Raw genomic sequence first — 21,769 nt, 5'->3', positions numbered from 1 at the left:
CGCTAGGGCAAGGACCCCTGTGACCCCCAGACGTCACCCCTACATAGAGAACGTCTGTGCCACATGCAGCAGGAGGGAATCCTACTCAGGGACGCAGGAATGCTGGAACCCTACGGACCCCCCCTGCATTCTCAGGCTATTTCCCATGGCGGGAGCGGTGCACGGAGCATGGGGTCAAAATGAAAAGTTCTGGGGTCATATCCTTTGTGTGATGATGGAAACGTTCTCCATCGGCACAATAGTGGCCACGGGCCACACGTGTGTCCTGAGCACTTGGAACACGGCTAGGGGACTGAGAAACTGCCTTCTTGATTTATTAACTTAAATTTAAGTGCAAACAACCCCGTGTGGCCAGTGGCTGATGTAGGGACAGCACGGTTCACGGCATCTTCACCCTCTGCTGACCAGAAGCCCCCAGGTGAAGTGTGGCCTTGACCCCCCACCCCGAGCACACCTGGCTGCTTCTCGGTCCTCCCCCGCCCACCCCCCACTGGAGCAGGGAAGGCTGCTCTGTCACGCCATTGCTCTGGCTCCTGTCATGGGACTCGGGACCAAACCAAAGCAGAGGATCCTGCTGACCGTCCCAAGAGCATGGGAGGGACGCCCTGCCTGCCACCTCCGGGCACCACCCCGGGCCCCACGGGACCCCTACCCCGGGCTGCCCCATAACCATACGGACCTCCCAGCGTGGAGCCCATCTCCAAGATGACTCGAACCCGCTTACATAACAAGACGGCCACACGCCACCCATGAATCACAGGAGGGAGAGGAGGAGGGTGACGACAAGAAGGAAGGAAGGTAGAAGCGATGGAAATGACAGTGACGGAGAGACCGAGGCGGCAGGGGCAGGGCTGCACCCACCTGGGCCTCCCCGGGTTGGGGGCGGGGGACGGGCGGGCAGAGGCTGCGAGCGCTTCCCGCCCTGGCTCTGAGTCCCGCCCTGGCTCTGAGTCCCGCCCTGGCTCTGAGTCCCGCCCTGGCTCTGAGTCCCGCCCTGGCTCTGAGTCCCGCCCTGGCTCTGAGTCCCGCCCTGGCTCTGAGTGAGTCCCGCCCTGGCTCTGAGTCCCGCCCTGGCTCTGAGTCCCGCCCTGGCTCTGAGTGAGTCCCGCCCTGGCTCCCGCCAGTGCCTGGGCTGTGACAGCTGTGCCGCCCACTGGAGCAGGGACCCGGCGAGACAGGGGTGCGGCGCAGCCGCAGGCCCGCCCGGCCTCCGTCAACACGTCAGGGGGAGCTCTGACGTGAGGCCACCGCGGGACACAGCCCCAGCCGGGCGAGTCATCACAGCCGGCCCGTGGCCACCGCCAAGATTAAAGGGACATTCTGGTGCTGCCCGGTGACCTGCATCCTCCAAGCCGCACCGCCCCCTGTCCCCGGGGCGAGTGATGCTCGGGTCCTCCTTGGGGGTAGGCTGCCCCTCCAGCCCCCAAAGCAATGAGGCCACCCAGCTGCCTCTACCAGGGGAGCGACCATCACACCCAGGGAGCTGGGGGCTCGGGGCCCTCCCTCCTCCAGCTGGGCTATCTCAAGGTTTCCCTCCGTCCTGCCTGCCCGTGGCACTCATGGATCCAGCACCCTCTGCCCTGCAAACGGACTGATCCCGCTACTGGGCCACCACCTCTCAGGAGCTTTCGGTGACTCCCTACTGCCCCTCAGAATGACACTGCGGCTTCTCCACTCAGCTAACAAGACCTGTATGATCTGGCTGCGACCCAACAACTCCAGACGCATGGGCAAGGCCCTGCATCCACCTCCCCCTCTTCTCCACGGCAGCGAAGGCCCCCTCCGCCACATTCATGCTTTATACCCCCTTTTCCCTCTGCCCGGAGGGTGTGGCCCCCCATCCTGGCCCATTCCTACTCATCCCTCTACACCCAGCTCTAATATCACCATCCCGGGCGGAGCCTTCTTTGGTACCCCTAGGCCCAGTGAGTCACTCCCTGCTCTGGGCTCCCAGTCCTTGGGGACAGGCCTCTATTTCAGCTGCTACCTCTGCAGTCATTTGTTTATGGCTCTGTCTCCCCGGGGGGGGCCCAGGAGCTCTTCAAGGATGGGGCCGAGGGGCTGACTCACCTCCCCACCCCCAGCCCTAGCACATGGGACGGCAGGCTCAGTGCTCCGTGATTCAAACTGTAGAGAGTGAGAGATTTAAGAAGAAAACAGACAGGCAGGTGTGGCTCTGGTGTCTTCCAACAGACATCAGTGAATGACGGGGTTTTCCTAAAGGATGCTTAGCTGTTACACGCAGCTTCTGGGGCTCGGCATTCCTCAGAGGCCAAACTGTGTGCCTCTTGGCTCCAATGTTGTAAAACAATCCAGTGGCCACTTTTCAAACAAGTTTTAGGGGGCATCTCTTTGGGCTCAAAGCAGGTCTCCCCGGACTGACAGAGTTAGAAAACGTTCCTAGAAAAATGCCCAAGGCAGACCATCCTCCCAATGATGAGAGAGTACATTCTCTCAGGACAAGGAGTCTCTGACTTGGGGTCCCTGTTGGAAAGTGGGGTGGCACTCCCTGAAATGATACAGAACATGTCACATGCATGTACTGCAGCAGCCGTGCTATTATTTCTGCCGCAATTCCTTTCTTGGTGGACCCACCCCTCCCCTCCCATGAGGTCCTGGTAGGGCTATCAGAGTACACAGCTGCCGCTGTAAAGGTGGGCATGTAACCCAGGACAGGGCATCCCCTGGGGTGAATCGGACAATAGCACGGCCAATCAGAATCTTCCATGAGATTTTATAGAAAGATACTGAAAGGAAAATGCGTTCTCACATTTTTTAAGAATTACAAGCTCCAAGAATGTAGTTTGAGGCTGCCAGAAGCCCATCTTTCCCACCACATGGAGAGCCTCTGCCTGATAATGAACCAGCACACAGAAGCAAAGCCAGGAGATAGAGAGAGACTGAATATTAATGATAGCATTTGACTCCTGGGTCCAGCCATGCCTGAAGTCCTCTCTTAGACTTCCACTTACTTTAATACACTTACAGCATCCAATTCTCTTTTTGCTTCAGGTCATTTGAATAATGTTTGCATCATATCCAACCAACAGTCTTGATCAATACACACAAAATGCACCCTTTTCCAAGGAGATGGCTCATATTTCCATCAGAGTCTCAAAAGACTGAGATCAACGAGGAGTAAGAAACCTCCTCACTCGAAGTACGTGCTTTCTACAGCCTTTTAAAGCCTGTGCCTGTGTGCCTCAGTTTCCTCACCTGTAAAATGGAGATCAGAAAACCTATGTTTTGGCTTTGTTAAGAGCAATAAAAACACAACATGGAAAGCTCCTAGATGGTGGCAGGTGTGTAGCAGGAGCTCCATCTGCACGCACTCCTTCGTCTCCCACAGTAAGCCCCAATTTACACCTTTCTTGTACTTGGAGGAAAAAAACATCCTAAGTTAAACAACCTTTCCTCTTAATAGTTGGCTGTCTCCCTCCAAGGGATAAGAGGAGGGCAAGTGAGTGGGGATATGGAGCAGAAACTGCTTGTTCATGTTTATTTATCCTACCTGCAGTAGGACAGTTCCCCCAGGAATTGTAAGCTGTAAACAGTACTTCGGGGCATTCTCCCAGGACAGCAGCTGAACATCTTCTATGGCGCTGTAGGAGACTGAGTTTTCCATGTACCCAGTTGGCTGCAACAAAAAAAGAAAAAGCGAAGACATACATTGGTTACAAGATCAGGCACGATATCTGCACTGGAAAACATTCTCACTCTAGCAAACAAGCAGACTGAGCTGGTACAGTCACTTGGCAACTCTGGGGACCAAAGGACTCCGTCTTTCCTAGCTGGCAGCATCCAGCTGGAGGGGAGGGGTGTCATGGTGGACACCCGCCCATGTGTTGGGACGTGCAGAGCTGGGACCAGACTGGGGGCCTTTGAGGGCAAGGCCTGTGCATTGTTCCTCTGGGCTTCTGTGGGGCCCAGCACAGCCGGAGCCTGGACCCCTCCATCCCTCACCATGTCCAAGGCACCACCCTCTCCTGCCCAGAAAGTAGTCACAGCCCACCCACCCCCACTGGACTCCTTGCCTCATCTCCCCCTACAGATATGTGTCCTCCACTCTGCACTCGGGGCCATGTTCCAAGTCAGCAAACTCGATCCCTCTGCCCTCCTGCTCAGCAGCCTTCGGTGGCTCCCAGTGGCCCAACCACATATGCCACACTCCCATCCACCACCGACGGGGCCCCGCAGGAATGGTCTCGCACCCTCCTCCGGCCCCACCCCCTTCGTCTCTCTCCCTTTCCGAGCACCCACACACAGACACAGGCCTGCTGACAGCACGGCAAACTCAGGCTGCTCTTTGGTCCCCAAAAGGCTGTGGTCCCCCCGACCCACCCCTGGCATCTCCTCTTCTACTCTCCAGACCCCATAACCCACCTGGTCACATCCCTCCCTGTGCCCTACGTGCTTACCACGCCCGCTTTGTTGGTTTTTTTTTTTTTTTGATGTGGACTATTTTTAAAGTCTTTATTGAATTTGTTACAATATTGCTTCGGTTTTATGTTTTGGTTTTCTGGCCGCGAGGCGAGGCAAGTGGGATCTTAGCTCCCCGATCAGGGATCGAACCCAAGCCCCCTGCAGTGGAAGCACGGAGCCTTAACCACTGGACCACCAGGGAAGTCTCGACCATACCCGTGTTAATTACTGTGGACCTATGCGTTATCTGTTTGCTGTCTGCCTCCTTAGCCAGGCTGCAGCTCCGTGAGGTCGGGCCAGTGTGTGTCTTGGTCCCTGCTCTCTCTCCCCAATGCCTGGTACGTGGCAAGGGCGCCATCATTTGTGCTGAAAGGGAGAATGATAAGGGCTATCATCGGTCAATGCTGGGGTAAGGGTGGGGCAAGAGAAATTCACAGCCACTCACGGCTGAGTGAGTTCCGCTGTCACGGGGAGAAGGCGCTAGGGACCAGGGGGATGCGCTGGCCACCGGGAACCAGCAGTGTCCTTGTCACTCTGGCCCCAGGAAGCCAGACTTCAGCAGAATCAGAGGTGAGCGCAACACAGCTGAGAAGAGTAACAGCTAACATCTCCTACGCTCTGACAAAGGCCGAGCGCTCCCCAAGCACATGGCAAGTGCTATCTCCTTTAATCCTCACGAGAGCCATCCCCACTGCACAGATGAGGAAGCTGACACTCAGCAGGTCATGTGACTTGCCCAAAGTCACCCAGCCGGGAAGGGGCGTGGCCAAGCTTGAACTCAGCTGCTGACTCAGGGATCGCTGCCCGGACCACTAAGCTGTGATACAAGCGATTTAAAATCGGTGGCCCAACAAGTGAATGTTACCCCGAGGATTGAGGACCTCCACGAGGTTTTTTATTTTCAATTTCTGTCTGCCAACGCTGAGGTACGGTGGTCGTGGCGGCGGAGGAGAAAAGGCTGAGGGCTTAGGCTGCCTCAAATCTCCCTGGTACGATCAGTTACCACGCTCAGGAAGTAAGAGTAACTTGACCCATCGATTTGTTCATTCATTCGTTCACTCGTTCATTCATCTGACAGATGTTTATTGAGCACCGGTTACGTTCCAGGCCCCGTGCTGGCTGCTGGGGATACAGCAGTGAACAAGACAGAAGCGCAGCGGGGCTAAGAGACAGCAAACAGACAAAATACCCAAATAAGTAAACGATTGGAGAGTGGCCAAGTGCGGCACCAAAAACCAAGATAGGGTGTGGCGACGGGTGGCAGAGAGCTGGAGCGCCGCGGAAGGATGGAGGGGAAGCGCGTCGCGGGCCCATGGCCTGTGCAAAGGCCCAGGGGTGGGAACAAGCTGGGAGTGCTCAGGGAGGAGCAATGGCCAAAGGGAGGGAGGGCGGGTAAGAACGGTCTTGAAGAGATGGGCAGGCCATCCCTGGAGGGACTGGAAGGCCCAGTGGGATTCCGGGGATTGCTGCCCATGGGGTGGGCGTAGCATCACTGGGACTGCTGCGTGGAGACAGTTGGCGGAAGCAGGGAACAGCCTAGAGGCTCCCGCATGGGTCCAGTTGAGCCACAAGGCTGCTGACACCCAGGCAGGGCGGGGATGAGGCAGCCAAGTCCATCTAGCCCTTCTCACCAGTGCATGGGCCGCCCCTCGGCACCAACCCAGGCAGCCTCTGTGTCCAACCAAGATGGCTTATCAGCGTATCCCAAAGGCAGACACGTGGGCTCCCCTTGGCCCTTCTGCCCTGTTCCACATCCCCTGCGCTGGCATGTTCTCAGTATTCTGCAGTACATGACTCAGCCTCAACAGCACGTCTTGTCCTGAGAATACCAGCGGCACCAGGGGCCCGGCGGATGGGTGACTACGCTTGCGCTTCTTGCTGACTGTCTCCCCTGCTGGTGTGTCAGCACCACGAGGGCGAGAATTTTTACCTGCTCCGTTTCTTGTGCCTAATCCGCGCCTGACGTTTAGGAGGTGACTGGTATTTCCTTAACAAATGAAGGAATATTTTCCTAAATAAAAAAAATGTCCATCCGTGTTACTACTTACAATCACACGCATAACATACTTGGGAAGAGGCTTTGGTTACTGGTTTCAAATATTAAATTAAAAATAAATTAATAAATTTTAAAAATTCTCCTTTGGGAAGCAATGGCACCTGGGTGCCCGGATGTGCTGAAGAGCTCTCCTTGGTGGCCCACGGCCATCTCTCTCCGTTTTCTAGGTCTGGCTGGGTCCCAAACCCCAGGCCACTGACCCCTTGATGCACAAAGAAGCCAGAGAACACGTACTAGGACGCAGCCACTAGGGCATCTAGAAAATCTCTGGATCACACCAAACGACAGACATACAGAAACCCATTCCCAAAATCCCACAACGGTATGGAGCGTGACCACAATGGGGTGGATTTGATTATCCAAACTGAGCAAATGGCCAGCCTCGTTCCTTTAGAACTACACCTTGGGCACATGAGCAGAAAGCCTGGAGGCTTCTATTTCCCACCACAGCCTCCTGGAGACGAAGACACAGCAAGGCCCTGTGCCGCCCAGTGCCCACCAAGCCCGTGGGAACACTTTCCAGATGACCACGGCATGTGGGATGTAACATGATGGAGGGCCAGCTAACCACCCGCGCTGGCCTTTTTCTCGACCCCGCTGTAGCTGTCTCAAGGTGACCTTGACTAAAAGTTTCAGCACGGGCATTTTGGGGAAACAGGTATAAATAAATACATACTGTTTTTTAAAAGCAGATGCATTGCTGTTTGAAGCAGTATTGGCTAAAAGCAAAATTTGGAGAATCAATGAGACCTGTGTTTGAGCCACTTACTGTGTGTCTTTACGTAAGTTACTGCACCTCTCTGAGCCCATTTCCTCCAATGGTAAAATGAGAATTTAAGAGAGTATTAGGAGCCTTAAAGGGAATCCAATTTGTTAAGGGCTTAGCACAGCATCTGGAACATACTGAAAAACTCAATAATATGAACAATTGTGAGAAACACTAATGTTTCTTATTCTGGGATCTTCCTCCTCTAAAGCCATAATTCTAGTCTAACCATGAGAAAAACAGCAGACAAACCCCAGTTGAGGGACAGTCCTCAAAATACCTGACCTGTACTCATCAGAAACAAGGAAAGTCTGAGCATCTGTCCCCGCCAAGTCTATGGAGACATGATGACTAAATGTACTGTGAGCCCATGTGAGATCCTGGGACAGAAAAAGGACATTAGGGAAAAACTAAGGAAATCAAATATAGTGTGGACTTCAATAAGAGCATATCAATACGGGTTCATTCGCTGTGACAAATGTCTCATGCTATTGTAAGATATTAACCATTGGGGAAAGGGGATGTGGGGTATGTGGGAACTCTCTGTACTGTCTTTGCAACTTTTCTTTGCATCTCAAACTGTTCTGACATAAAATGCTTATTAAGAAAAATTAACTGCTGCTGCTACCCCTATTGTTGATCCTATTATCATCATGGACAGAGCCTGGAGGGGGTGCCCCTGAGGCTTGCAAGGGTAACGGGGCAGATCGGGATTGGAAGCCCCCCCCCCACACCTCCCACGCTGCTCTTTGGATGCAGGTGTGAGCTAATGCTGACCAAGGACCTCCTTCATCCTGGGTACTTTCACACTGTTGGGATGATTTTACAGATAACTGATAATTCCCTGGTAATCTGAACATGATGATCAGAGCTACATCGGAGGAGATTCCTGCATGGGTTAAAGGCTGAGTTAGATAAAAAGGAAAAATTAAATTCTCTACTTGAGGGAAGCTAGGAAATCCAGCTCTAAGAGGTGCATTTAAGAGAACATTAAGCAGATTAAAAGTTATTTCTACCTGTACAAGCAGTGCAAGAGGTACTGTATGATTCCGTTTGTATGACATCCTGGAATTAGCAAGAACTACAGGGGCTGAAATCAGACCAGTGGTTGCCAGCAGATGCGGGAGGGGACTGGTTACCAAGGGGCCTGGGGGAGGGGCGTGGAGGATCTTTTTGGGGTGATGGAAATATTCTGTCCCGACTGTGGTGGTGGTTACTTGACTGTACACATTTGTTAAAATCCACAGATCTGCACACTAAAAGGGTGAATTTTACTGAATGTAAATTACAACTCAAACCTAAGAAAGGCAATGCGTGAATGTTCAAGATGAGTTGGAAGACGATAAATAGAATGAAATCTTTCAGATAAAATCATTATCAAGGCCTCTCATAAGCGCTTTGGTATACTGCCTTCCTGATTTTTTTTTTTTTTTTTTGCGGTGCGCGGGCCTCTCACTGTTGTGGCCTCTCCCGTTGCGGAGCACAGGCTCCGGACGCGCAGGCTCAGTGGCCGTGGCTCACAGGCCCAGCCGCTCCGCGGCATGTGGGATCCTCCCGGACCGGGGCACGAACCCGTGTCCCCTGCATCGGCAGGCAGACTCTCAACCACTGCGCCACCAGGGAAGCCCCTGATTATTTTTTATACGTAATTTTTTTTTACAGGTACACATAATTCTGTAACTCGCCTTTTTTCACGTTACAGCATATGCCCATTCCATATTCTGAACCCATTCTGAACATGCCCATCCCATCTTCAGAACAACCATTTTAGTGCCTATTAAGTATTTGACCCCCGTTTGTCTCATCACCACTCCCACCCCCTCCCCTAGACACTGCGGTGGTTTCACTTTATGCTACTATAAACAACTCCACAATGAACATCCTTGTGAAACATGTTTTTCTACCCCATGTTTAGGATTATTTCCTTAGGCCGGATTCCCAGAAATGGAATTACTGGGACAAAGGGTAAGAGCATATTTTATGTTGTTGCCAAATTGCTCTCATTAAAGAGAAATTAAAGAGATCTGGGGAGTCCTGGCTAAGCCTGGGGGGCTTTACCCTGGGCCACCAGCTTGGCTGGGTCCTGCTGGACGCTACTCTGACCCGCGTGAGTTCTGAGCAACCGCCTGCTCGATGAGGGCCTGCAATGTAACTGCACGGCATGGGTGCTGGTGTCTCAGAAGTTTGCAAGCAGGGTCTTTTTGCAAGGGGGAATCCTTCTGTGGGAGGGGGTTCCTTCTGCAGGGGAGGTTCCTTCTGCAGGAGGGTCCTTCTGCAAGCCAGGTCCTGGCTCTTGCTTTCCCATGGGAGTCGGGGAACAGGTCGGGGATGCCTTTGCCCTTTTGCTCTCAGGGACTGATGAGGGGCCAGGGTGGGCCCTGGTGTTGCCAGACAGGGAAGAGAACATTGCCTCCCTGCTTCTGTTTCTGAGAGGAGCTTTTTCCCTGTCCACACAACACCTGGATCTGGACTAGAGGCAGCAGGGCTTGAAGGGAACTCATCAGGGCCCCCAGTGACCCCCAAAGGCCTTCAGGGTTGATGTTCCAAACTCTGTACCTTCTCCACTTTCCCATGTGGCAGAGTTGGCAGGGAGTGGGGTGACCAAAGGCCCCCTGAAAACAGCCCCTGACCTCAGCCCCTAATGCTGGCAGGATGCCACCAGGCTTCACCTCCCCCTGCCTTTCTGGGGAGCCAGCTCCCTCCCGCCCAGACATGCCTGCTTGTTTCCATGGGGATTTCTCTAAAAGCGAGTATGAATCATGAGTCTGAAGGCCCCCAAGAGGAGGCTCTGGGCTGATTCAAGACACAAGTCGGGAAAGCTCCCAGCACTGTTCCTGGGGAGGGGGAGGAGGAGGGGGAGGGGATGAGGGGAAGGGGAGGGGAGGATGGGGAGGATGGGGAGGAGGGGGAGGAGGGGAGGGGGAGGGGAGGAGGGGGAGGAGGGGAAGGGGGAGGGGGAGGAGAGGAAGGGGGAGGGGAGGAGGGGGAGGGGAGGGGGGAGGGCGGAGGGGGAGTAGGGGGAGTAGGGGAACTCTTGCCCGGCCGGGGGGCCAGGCTGGGAACAGCAGGCTGTCTGGGGGGTGGCCGCCCAGGCAGGCAGGCCACGTTGGGGCCTGGGGACGATCTCTTCTCTCCGTGTGTGGACGTCGCCTGAGTCATGCAGGGGACCCACACGGCACAGCCTGACTCTATATGGTACCACCCTTCCGCCACGAGGAAGGATTTGCCCCCAGCCCCACACACAAACCCCTGCCTCAAAGGAGAGAGATCAAATCAGAGGGCAGGGGAGCCCCCTCCGGCCCTGCCTTGGATGGCCAACAACACCAGCGGCAGTAATAATAATGGTGACGCCATTACCCCTTGGATCAGGGGAGTGGGCTTCAGTCCTCATCTCCCCCTGCTGCTCTTTTAAAGACTGTGGTAAAATTCATATGACATAAAATTAAACACTAACCATTTTAAAATGTACAATTCAGTGGCACTTAGCGCATTCACAGTGCTGTACAACCTCCGGCGCAGTTTAGCGCTGAGACACTTGCATCGTCCCAAAGGAAAGCCCGCACCCACCAAGCAGTCGCTCTCTGCCCCCCACCGTCCGTCCATGGCGACCACTGGTCTGCTGTCTGTCTCTGTGGATTTGCCTGTTCTGGCCATTTCACATCAGTGGAACCATACAGTATGTGTTGCTTTCTACTTGGCTCCTTTCACCTAAATGTTTTTGAGGTTCACCCACATTGTAGCATGTGTCACCATGCTGTTCCTTTTTTATGGCTGAATAATATTCCATTGAACTGAGAGGCCACATTTGGTTTACCCACTCGTCAGCCGATGGACATTTGGGTTGTTTCCGTCTTGGTTTTTGTGAACAGCCTGTTGGATATTTTCTTCAGTGACACGGCAGGACACACACTCTGCAAACACCACCCACATGACTCCCCCCACTGCCTACACACACACACACGTAGAAAGGCACGGGTGTCCCTGGGTAACATTTATCAAGCCGTTACGTGGCCAGCACCATGCTGAAGGCTTTATATGCTATATTATCTCATTTAACTGTACAACAACACTGGGGTCAGGGGCTGTATTTATCTCTATTTATCCACACGCTACAGAAGAAGCAATGGAAGCACAAATCGGCGATGACATGTCACTAGTCCCTGCTTTTAAGAAACAGACCATGGATTCAATCTCACATCCCCCCATATGGTGACCTCCATCTCTATGCTCTGCCCAACTCCTCCGGCCAGATCCAGACTCCAGTGTGTGTACCTGAACGCACGGTGTGCAGAAAGGAACCAGCACGGCGCGGGGCTCAGAATCTCCCTTCCCGCTGCCACCCACCCAGCCCCTACAGCCGCCATCGGCTCAACTCGGCCTTGAGGGCAGACGCACACACACTCTCACTTGGGAAAGGCATGTCAAAATAGTTTGATGTTCTTTTTAATCCCACAAAGAGAAAGTTGTATAGCAAAAGCAAAGCAGCAGGTTAACAATTTGGACCAGTCTGGACCCCAGTCCCGGAGCAAAGCTCCTCGAATGCCTCTCACACTCCCTCTCCCCTTGTTTCCATAAACCAAAGATACTGAGCATAACTTACCCTTTTGCTGCCCCGGAGCTACCGTTACTACTACCACCCACCATCCACTGGTGAGTGGTGCTACAGCCCAGCAAAGCTCTTGGTGCCACGAAGGGGGCAGAGAGCTGCCTGCTGCTACATCTACTGGCCTCAGAGTGTGAGAGAGCGTGTCTGACCTGAACAGTCTCCAATCACTCTCTTGATGCCAAACGGCGACTTCCTATCGTCCCCACACCCGACCCTCAAAAGGTTTCTGCTCTACTGTTGTTGGCTGTGAAACCAGACAGCCAAGCCTGTTACAATCACATGTAAAGTAAAAGTAACTGGGCTTTGAGCAGGAAAATCTCTTACGAGAAAAAAACATCTTTCTTACGTTTTAGGGTGTTTTGTTTGATCTTCTTTCCTTGGTGGTGATTATTCTAAGTTCTTCATAAATAACCCTGGATCGGCACTGCCCAACAGAACGGTCTAGGATAATGGAAATGTGCTGTAACAGCGCTGTCCACCGCACTAAACACCCGTGGGCTCCTGAGAACCTGACAGGTGGCCAGTGCAACAGTCACCTCGGGACCGAATTCACATAGCCACTCAACACGTGGGACCCGTTCCGTGTGCAACCTAATGCCAGGGCTGGGCACGTGGCAGTGAAGAGAAGGGACATGGCCCTACAGTCAGGGAGGAAACAGATGACCCAGGAAAACCAGGGGGATCAGATGACCGGGAATCTGTGTCGTTGGGCACGGCACTTTTCATCTGTGCCCCTGGGCATCTCTGTCAGCCGAGCAACTGATCAAGGATGTCTGGAACGGAGCCTGGATGGAGGGACAGGCCCAGCAGAGCATCCCTCCCCTGCCCCAGTGTCAAGACCTCTCCGGCCGGGAGCACCCCTGCTGGCTCCCCTCACCCACCCACCTCCATCAGCCCCCTAGAAGCCACAGCCCTCCCGGGAGGCAGGTATGACCACCACCCCTGTGACAGACCAGAAATGGAGGTTCTGAGCAGGTGCGAGCCTGGCCCAGCCATACACAGCAACTCAGGACAGACCAGAAGAGAACCGAGGCCGTCACACTTCACGTCCCAACCTTTGTCTCCAACAGGCGGGTGAGTTAAAAATGGGGGCGGGGGAATCCTGTCACAGTGAGAGACCATCACACCATCCTCCAGCAGAACTGGTGACCCCGCAGGTTCCCCCTGGGTGGGAGAGGACTGGAAAGGGACAGGAGGGAGCTGAAGGAGGCCTGGTACCGTCCTAGGTCTTGCCTCCGGGTGGGAGCGACACAGCATGTTCACGCTGTTAAAATGCATCAGGCAGGACACGGCATGGGCACTTTTCTGGGTGTGTGCGTGTGTGCTCTACTTCAATCAAAAGATTTTTTAAAAACCAGAAGTTCTAGAGTTGAATCCAGGCTCCACCACTTGCCGGCTGTGTGGCCTTAGGCAACTCAGCCTCTCTGAGACTCCAATTTCGCCCTTGTAAAAGCGAGGTAGTATGCATATCCACTTTTTTTTTTAAGACAATAACAGGTGTTGGAGAAGAGGTAGAGAAACTGGAACCCTCATACAATGCTGGTGGAAATGTGAAAGGGGGCCGCCACGTGCGAAAGCAGTCTGGCAGTTCTTCAGAAAGTTCAGCAGTTTCCATACGGCCCATGTGGGGAATTTCATGGTATGTGAATTAAATCACAATAAGAAAAAGTAGCAGCCTTCAGATCTTAAGGGTGTTTGTGGTAAGCAATTAGGTATGTACAGCTCTGCACCTCCTAGGAGCTGGATATAGGCAACTCCTCTCACGGTCACCCCGAGACGGCGCTGCACAGGGGTGGCCGGAGAGAGATGGCCCGGAATGGGCTGGGGGCGGGGCAGCCGCGAGGTGAGGGCACCGTGTCTTTGAGTTCCACTCCCCGCATGCGGCCCGGGCGCTAGGAGGGAGCTCCTTACACCCAGGCGATCACGTTCAAGCCTCAACAGAAGGAAAAGGGGGCTTTAACACAAGAGCCCTCCAAGGCCCTCCCTCATCACAGATCACTCCATAAAGATGGATCAGAGAGGAGGGCTCTGGCTCGGAGTGGCCTGGTGCACAGGAGGTGATCAACCAGCTCGGGATGACGGATGACAAGCAGGCCCCATCCGTTGTGGACGGTCTGGGGTCAGGCCCCCATACGGCATCCCAGGAGCTCTGGGCCGCATAGCACCGCCTGTTCCAGGCTCGCCCCCCTCGCCTTGTCCCGTCTCAAGCACCCCTCCCCCGACAGCCCAGGCCTCTTTGGGGGGCCAGGAGGGTCGCCTAGGGGGCCGTGGGATCTTCAACACAGAGGAAGAGCCACTAGCCCCCCTTCCCTGCTGAGCAGACCTCGGCAGAGCAGTGCCGGAGGCTGGACCGTGAGAGCGGGGCTGGAGTCCGGGGCCAGCCAAGGCTGTTCTCTATGGACTGCGCTCCGTGCAGATGGTCAGGAGGCCCACTGGGCTCATTAACCATGAGTCCAGCCACGGCAGCTACCCGCTTGTATGGCCAAATGGCTCAGGAAGTTTAACATTAGAGCGAAGGGCCGGTATGTCCACGTTCAGACCCTTCCCAGTCCAGCCTCCAGGGCGGGCACGGGAAGACAAATGGAAATCCAGACCCCCAGGGCGCCGCGCCACCCTGGGGCGTCTGTGCCACCCGGTGCCTTTGCCACTGGAGCTGTTGATCAAGGCTCTTGAGGGCTGGACACAAAGCCAGCATACTTCCAACCACCGGGTTGGCAAACATCTTCAAGGATCAGCTAAGGAGGTCACAGGCACCATCTCACTGATTCTTCGCAAGGACCCTGGGAAACGGGTGCCGCTAGGACCCCCCAGGCGGTAGAGGGAGGCTGGGGGCAGTCACAGCTGGTCAGGAGAAAGGCCACACTGTTGACTCAGAGGCCAGGTCTGGTCCACTGGGCCACGCCCCCTGTCTGTTCTCTGAGACAATGGCCCTGCAGTGACAAGATGACCAGGACTGGCTGGAGTGGGCCTCTTGATTGGGGCAGAGGTGGGGGGGGGGCCGGGTCACAGAGGTGCACAAAGGTAACGGCCACACGAGGTGATAAGCACTACGGTTGCAGACAAGGTACAAAGGGCAAGTGGGGGGAGGAATGCTCTGGAACATTGGGGAAGGCTTCCCAGCAGAGGGAAGGGAGGGTACAGGAGCCTGCAGTGTGTGGGACCCTGATCTCAGAACAGGGAGGTGTTACCCGAGGCTGGGGTACCAGCCTCCCAGGAAGGCCTGAGACAGGACCCAGACCAGGGCACAGCCCTTGACTGCCCAACCTATTTCTTGGATATCCTCTCTCTCTCTCTTTCCTCCTATCTTTTAAAAACTTACGGTACACCATATAAACAGTAAAGTGCAAAAATGCACGAATATTTGGCTGCATTTATTTTTGCATAAGCACAGCCCCGTGTCACCCCTACCTGGGTCAAGACGTGGACCGTCTGCAACACCCCAGGAGGCAGGCTCCCTTGCGTCCCCCATCTAGATCCGCTGTTCTAGATCTACCACTGGAGATTGGTCCTCGGACTTCCTACAGGAGGAAGCACACGGTAGACACACTGGCGTCTGGCTTCTTTCGCTCGGCGTCACGTCTGTGAGATGCGTGTGTCCGTAGCTTATTCACCTTTTCTTTTCCCCCCTTCGGCTTTGTTGGGTTCTTGTTGCTTGCGCGCGGGTTTTCTCTAGTTGCGGCGAGCGGGGGCTTCTCTTGTTGCGGAGCACGGGCTTCAGTAGTTGCGGTGCGTGGGCTCAGTAGTTGTGGCTCACGGGCTCTAGAGCACAGGCTCAGTAGTTGTGGTGCACAGATCGAACCCGTGGCCCCTGCATTGGCAGGCAGATTCTCAACCACTGTGCCACCAGGGAAGTCCCTTACTGGTCTTTCAAATCGCAAGGCAGCGTTCCTTTCTATGTGCCACCGCTGTCTGTGGACCTTTAGTTATTTCCAGTTTGGGGCTACTGTGTAGAAAGCTGCTGTGAACGTTTCTGTACTTATTGGTAGGGTGCAGGGGATGGCAAATGCACTCCTCTGGGTAAATACCCAGGAGTGGGATTCCTGGTCCACAGGATAAACTGCTTTTATTTAAGTCCAAGAAAACTTGTTTGTGGGGAATTCCAGGGAAGTCTGATATAAATGCAAGCTTCTTTGTAGGGCCTGCTCTTCTCAAGTACCCACGCCTTTGGGAGAACAGGATTCCTGAGTCTGGGGGACGGAACTGGGTGGTGATGGAGCTCAATTTTCTCAAAAGGTGGAGCGTGCCTTTCGCACGGGCCTCTGAGAAACGCAGGGGAGGCAGCACCCTTCTCAAAACTGCACTCAGAGCTGCAGAGGACGTTGCGGCAACTTAGAAACTTTTTCTTTGTGGCTCATGTGGCAGAAAGGGACGTCTCTGTTCCCTTCGTGTTCGGTCTCCTTGCTGTGCTCGGCACAGATGCTGTTGCAGATGGAAAGGGCATGTCTGCTCAAGATTAGAGCTCCGAGCTAAAGGCTGGGAACAGCAACTGTTATTTTTTGGTCAACATTAGCGTTAATTTAACTCCAAGATCACAGGCCACTGTCACACAGGCCTTTATCCACTTGGTGTTTTCGATGTAAGGATGCCAGTGGGGACCAGAGGGCACACTGTCAGGTCTTCACAAACATATGCTAGTTGATGGTGTAACTCAGGGGCCTCTTGACAGCCTGGAAACAGGGCCACCTGCCTCTAGGCTCTCCTAGGCCGGGGCACCCCTCAACTGCGGGACCTTCCTGTGCACTGTCGTCAGCTGTTTGTGTGCTGTGAGCTCCTGAGGACAGGCACCCTGCCACCTTAGCCTGCTTCCAGAGTAACTGTCTTGGTCAAGGAGCATCTATGTGACTATGCGGGTCAACTGCTCACAGATGTCTTCCCCTTGACTCCTCAGAGGGACCCACGAGATGGATGTCACTATGGTCCCATTTTACAGCTGAGAAAACCGAGGCCCAGAAAAGAGAAATAACTTGCTCTAAGCCATGCTGCCAGTTATCGCTGAAGCCAGGACTGGCACTCCAGCCCTTTGATCTAAACCAGGGGTGGGTAAACATTTTCCGTCAAGGGCCAGAGAGTAAATTCTTTAGGTTTTGTGAGTCACGTGGTCTCTGTCCTAACAATTCAACAGTGCCCGTTGTGGTGTGAAAGCAGCCACAGACAATAGACAAATGACTGTGGCTGCGTTCCAATAAAACTTTATTTACAAAGGCAGGCGGAGGCAGAGGCAGTTTTGGCCTGGGGGCTATAGCTTGCCAATCTCTGACTTAAACCACTCCAGAGGAGTAAAAATACGTGATCGATAGATGGATGGGAGAAAATGAGTGGAATGTTCTCTCTCCTTGCTTTCTTTCTAGGGTGACATTAGCACAGAGCATCAAAAGATGTTTCAGCGGGTAAGGAGGTGAGTGGATCAATTTGCTATTTATTGCGTCCACCAGGGCTGGGTCCCGCTGAGACTTCCTGAGGTTGGCTCCAGCAATGTCCCCTCTACCGACTGGCCTTAGCTCTAACCCTAAATTCTATGGATGCACGAGACAAGCTCTGCAGAAATTTCCCAGACGACACACTTGAGGAAACCCTCACCCCGGTCCCATCTCGAAATGCAAACAAACGACCCAGAAGCCAGGGCACGTGGGTGTTCTCTCCTAGCGCCACCCACGTCCACTGGGGATGTAGGCTGCTGAGATGAGCCGGGAAGTGAGCTAGCAGGACCCAGGTGCTGCTACCCTCATTTTATTTTTGTTCCCAAAACAATGGGAACAAGTCAGCATGAGTGAAGTCCCATTCGGAGAACCTGACAGTGTAAAGAAAGCTGGGGACAGTGCCTTCCGTCAAAGCAGCCTTCTAGAAAATACCGGGAGAAGGGAGGGTGGGAGGAAAAGAACAAGAATGATGTTTTGGTCCAACATGCAAAGGAAACAGGCTCAGAGAGGTGCAGTAACTCCCCAGGGTCACCCAGCTGGGAGTGGCAGAACTGAGTCAGGACCGCCGGACTCTCTGAGACAGAGCTGCCTCTTGTGAGTTCCACCCAGAGCTGGACCTCGGTGCGTGAGGATTGCTGGTGGTAAGCGACGCGAGTTTCGGAATGATAGCTCACCTTGCCCTATGGTCCAGGGTCCATCTGGCCTTCATCAACCCACGTCCCTGCCACCCCCGACCCAGCAGATTCCAGCACCCCTCCTCTGGGGTCACAGAAGACCCCTGGCAGATGTCAACCTATCACATGTGCTTTCACACACGGAAACTGTCTGTGACTTACATTTTTCATTAAACAGATTAACTCCATGCCCGGAGTTCACCCCACTCTCCATGACAAGGTAAGGGAGAGAAGGAGCTGGGCTACTTTTTACGAAGTCTGACTGTGCGAAGGAATTTTCAAGCATCTGTTAATCGTCACTGGAACGCGCTCTTCCTCCCATTTTACAGATGAGTCAGCAAGGCACCGGGAGGCAAAGCCACCTACAAGAGAGCAGTGGGGCCTGGACTTGAATCCTGACCCGTCCAACCCTTGTAATCGCTGTTCAGTCCTGTGATGGTGATAATAAAACTGGTGGCTCAGAAGACCCTGGAGCAACCCAGGAGACCCAGGAGACCCTGGCTGCAGAGAAGGGGGGAAGAGGGAAAAGGAGAAAGGGGAAGGAAGAGGCCCTTTGGGGATGCAAAGCACGAGGTGCCCCCAGGTTTTCCTGTTCTGGAAACTGGCTCTGACCCTAGACAGGCCAGCCCAGGGCCCACTCGGGATCTGCTGATACCACCAGAGTCGGTGTCCGTCAGCACAATAAACAAGTGGACTAAGGGGAAAACTCTAATTAGACATGAAAACGGTGCACAGAGGAAACGTGTGGCTGCCTGCTGGCCCCCAAGACATCACAAGAGCAGAACGGCGGCTGATGACACCCCACGTAGGGGCAGGTGGGACACGGGCACAGGCCCGGCCCACGCCGGGCACAGGTCTGCTGTCGAGCTCTCCTCTCTGTTGATTCGTTATTTCCAGAAGGTGCTGCCCTGTGCTAATTACAGCAAGGCGGACGTGGTCCCCTTTGATCCGAGCTGCAAGGCTGGCCTTTCGCGTGCCACTTGGGAGGGTGCGTGTCCTTTGGGGGCACCTGGGGGGCTGTACTGAGGTCACGGCTGGCAGCTGCCTCTGCCCCGAATGTTTTTCAGTTAATGCCATCTCTTCTACGCTGTGAGACACAGGATTTGGGGTTCTGATCAGATCCTGGGGCAAGAACTTGGGAAAGTAAACAGGTCTTTTCTTGCAAAGAAAGAGAGAGAGAGAGAGAGAGAGAGAGATCTCCCTGCAGGTCTGGGGCTGCACGGGGTCAGCACCTGTCAGGGCGAGTTTAGCTCTGACGTTTCCACAATCCAAGGATTCTTTTCTCTCTCCCCTGGAATCGCAGCACATGGCTGTCACTCTCACCAGTGATTTAACTCCACAAGCGTGTATTGCTTGCCCTACTGTGCACCAGCAGCCTTACCATGATTGGAAGGACACCAAAGGTGATCCAGCATCACCTGCAACGGCCCGGAATAAAATAACCAATACTCAAGGCAGCTACCCAGATAAATTCATCAAAACCTCATGCTTCTGAAACCAGATTAAAACCACCAAGCAATCACTACACACCTACTAGAATGGCTTAAAAAGAAGAAACTATCAACATCTCACACACATTAGTACGGCCACGATCAAAATAAAACCAGAACCCAGAAAATAACAAGTGTTGGTGAGGATACGAAGAAATTGGAACCCTTGGGCACTGCTGGTGGGAATATAAGATGTTGCAGCCGCTGGCGGAAAACAGTTGGAGGTTCCTCAAAAAATTAAGCACAGAATTACCATATGATCCAGCAATTCCATTTCTGGGTATATACCCCGAAGAACTGAGAAGCAGTGACTTGAAAAGATATTTGTATATCCCTGTTCACAGGGATCTATATTCAATATCCTGTGATAAACCACAATGGAAAAGAATATGAAAAAGAATGTATATAAATGTATAACTGAATCACTTTGCTGTACAGCAGAAATTAACATAACCTTGTAAATCAACTATATTTCAACAAAATAAATTTAAAAAGACAGATCTAGAAAATTCCAGAAAGCAAATAAAGAAACAACAAAAAAAAAGGAAGTAAGTTCTGATGAACCTTGAGAACATTATGCCAAGTGAAACAGGACAGTCACAAAAAAGACAAATACCGGGGCTTCCCTGGTGGCGCCCCGTGGTTAAGAATCCGCCTGCCAGTGCAGGGGACACGGGGTCGAGCCCTGGTCCGGGAAGATCCCACATGCTGCGGAGCAAGGAAGCCCGTGCACCACAACTACTGAGCCTGCCCTCTAGAGCCCGCGAGCCACAACTACTGAAGCCCGCACGCCTAGAGCCCGTGCTCCTCAACAAGAGAAGCCACCGCAATGAGAAGCCCGCGCACCACAACGAAGAGTAGCCCCTGCTCGCCGCAACTAGAGAAAGCCCGCGCGCAGCAACGAAGACCCAACGCAAACAAACAAACAAAAAAAGACAAATACTGTATGAGTCCACTTATATGAGGGATCTACAGCAGTCAGATTCGTAGAGATAGAAAGTAGCAAGACTGCCAATGGCTGGAGGGTCGGGGGGAGGGGGTGGGAGTCACTGTCGAATGGGTGCAGTTTCAGGTTTGCAAGATGAAAAGAGTTCTGGGGAAGGATGGTGGTGATGGTGGCACGACAATGTAAATGAACTGATGCCACAGAACCGTACCCTTAAAGCTGGCTAAAACGGTAAATTTCAAGTCATGTGTATTTTGCCACAACAATAAAAAAAATTGGGGAAAAATGACAGTAGCCAGTGACAGCCAAGATGAGGAGAAACCAGGATGCTCCTGCCTTGCTAGCGGGAGCATGAACTGGTACAGCACTTTGGAAAGTAACTTACAGCATTTGCTAAAGCGGACTCTCCCCTACCTTCTGCATCCTGGGATCACCACTCCTAGATACTCCCAACAGGGCTGTGTCCACGCGGTCACCATGCCCCCAGGGTCACAGGAGCACTTCACAAACAAACACCCGTTGACAGTAACGGAGCAAATAAACGATGGGTATTCACCCAGTGGAAAACGACACGGCGGTGAGAATAGAAAAACTGTAGGTCTTCACAGCGATACGATGAGTTTCACCGACAAAAGAGTATATACCGTGTGAGTCCATTTATATAAGGTCCAAGGATAGTGTAGTGGTCACCTCTGGGGGAGTGGTGGCTGGAAGGGGACCGAGAAGGGTCTCGGGAGCTGTCATCCTCCTTGTCTTAATCTGGGTACAGGTGACAAGGACGTGTTCAATGTGCAAATTCACCGAAGTGTATACTTAGGATCTGTGTGTTCTCCTGCAGGTCTTTTATACAATTCAACAGAAGAAGGTCCTTTGAAAGACCGTATTCCTCTGGATCAACGGTTGCCAGTAATGGGCACAGACCAGGGTGGGGGCTTGCAGAATGACTCTGTGATCTTTTCTCGCCACGCACGCCTGCGTCATGCAACAGAGAGAGCCCACGTGTGCCGGGCACATGCCAGGCTGCGGGGGATGCCAAGGTGTGCGAGACCCACCCCTGCCCACAAGCACACCCTGTAGACTGAAAAACTGGTATGTCTGTGTACACATTGTACACTATCTCAAATGCAGGCAGAAGCTCTCACTGTGGATGTAAATTTGTTGAAAAGCAAGACTGAGTTCAGGCATTTTATAAGCAAAATACATAGGATGTCAAGTGTCGGTAAGTTCAAGTTAAACGAAGCAGGTCAGAGCAGGAGGGGATGCCGGGCTTTGGCGCGGCCATAGAGTTTCAAAAGGAAGGAGAGAGGGACTCCCCTGGCGGTCCAGTGGTTAAGAATCTGTCTTGCAACGCAGGGGACGCCGGTTCGATCCCTGGTCGGGGAACTAAGATTC

At 53.4% G+C, this 21,769-nt stretch overlaps 1 protein-coding gene across 3 annotated transcripts in view; it reads right to left on the bottom strand.

Moving 5' to 3' along the window:
- The window catches only part of CMIP (c-Maf inducing protein), a 264,562-nt gene that overhangs the window by 86,024 nt on the left and 156,769 nt on the right, over positions 1-21,769 (bottom strand). For all 3 annotated transcript variants that reach the window (XM_060131647.1, XM_060131648.1, XM_060131646.1), the window contains one exon: positions 3,512-3,637. In XM_060131647.1, coding sequence (XP_059987630.1) covers positions 3,512-3,625 — 114 coding nt within the window. In that variant the 5' untranslated portion in view covers positions 3,626-3,637. The remainder of the gene's footprint in view (positions 1-3,511; positions 3,638-21,769) is intronic.

The sequence above is a fragment of the Lagenorhynchus albirostris genome, chromosome 19 (genome assembly GCF_949774975.1).
Source record: "Lagenorhynchus albirostris chromosome 19, mLagAlb1.1, whole genome shotgun sequence".
Classification (NCBI taxonomy): Eukaryota; Metazoa; Chordata; class Mammalia; order Artiodactyla; family Delphinidae; genus Lagenorhynchus; species Lagenorhynchus albirostris.
This window is presented reverse-complemented; position numbering and strand designations above follow the sequence as displayed.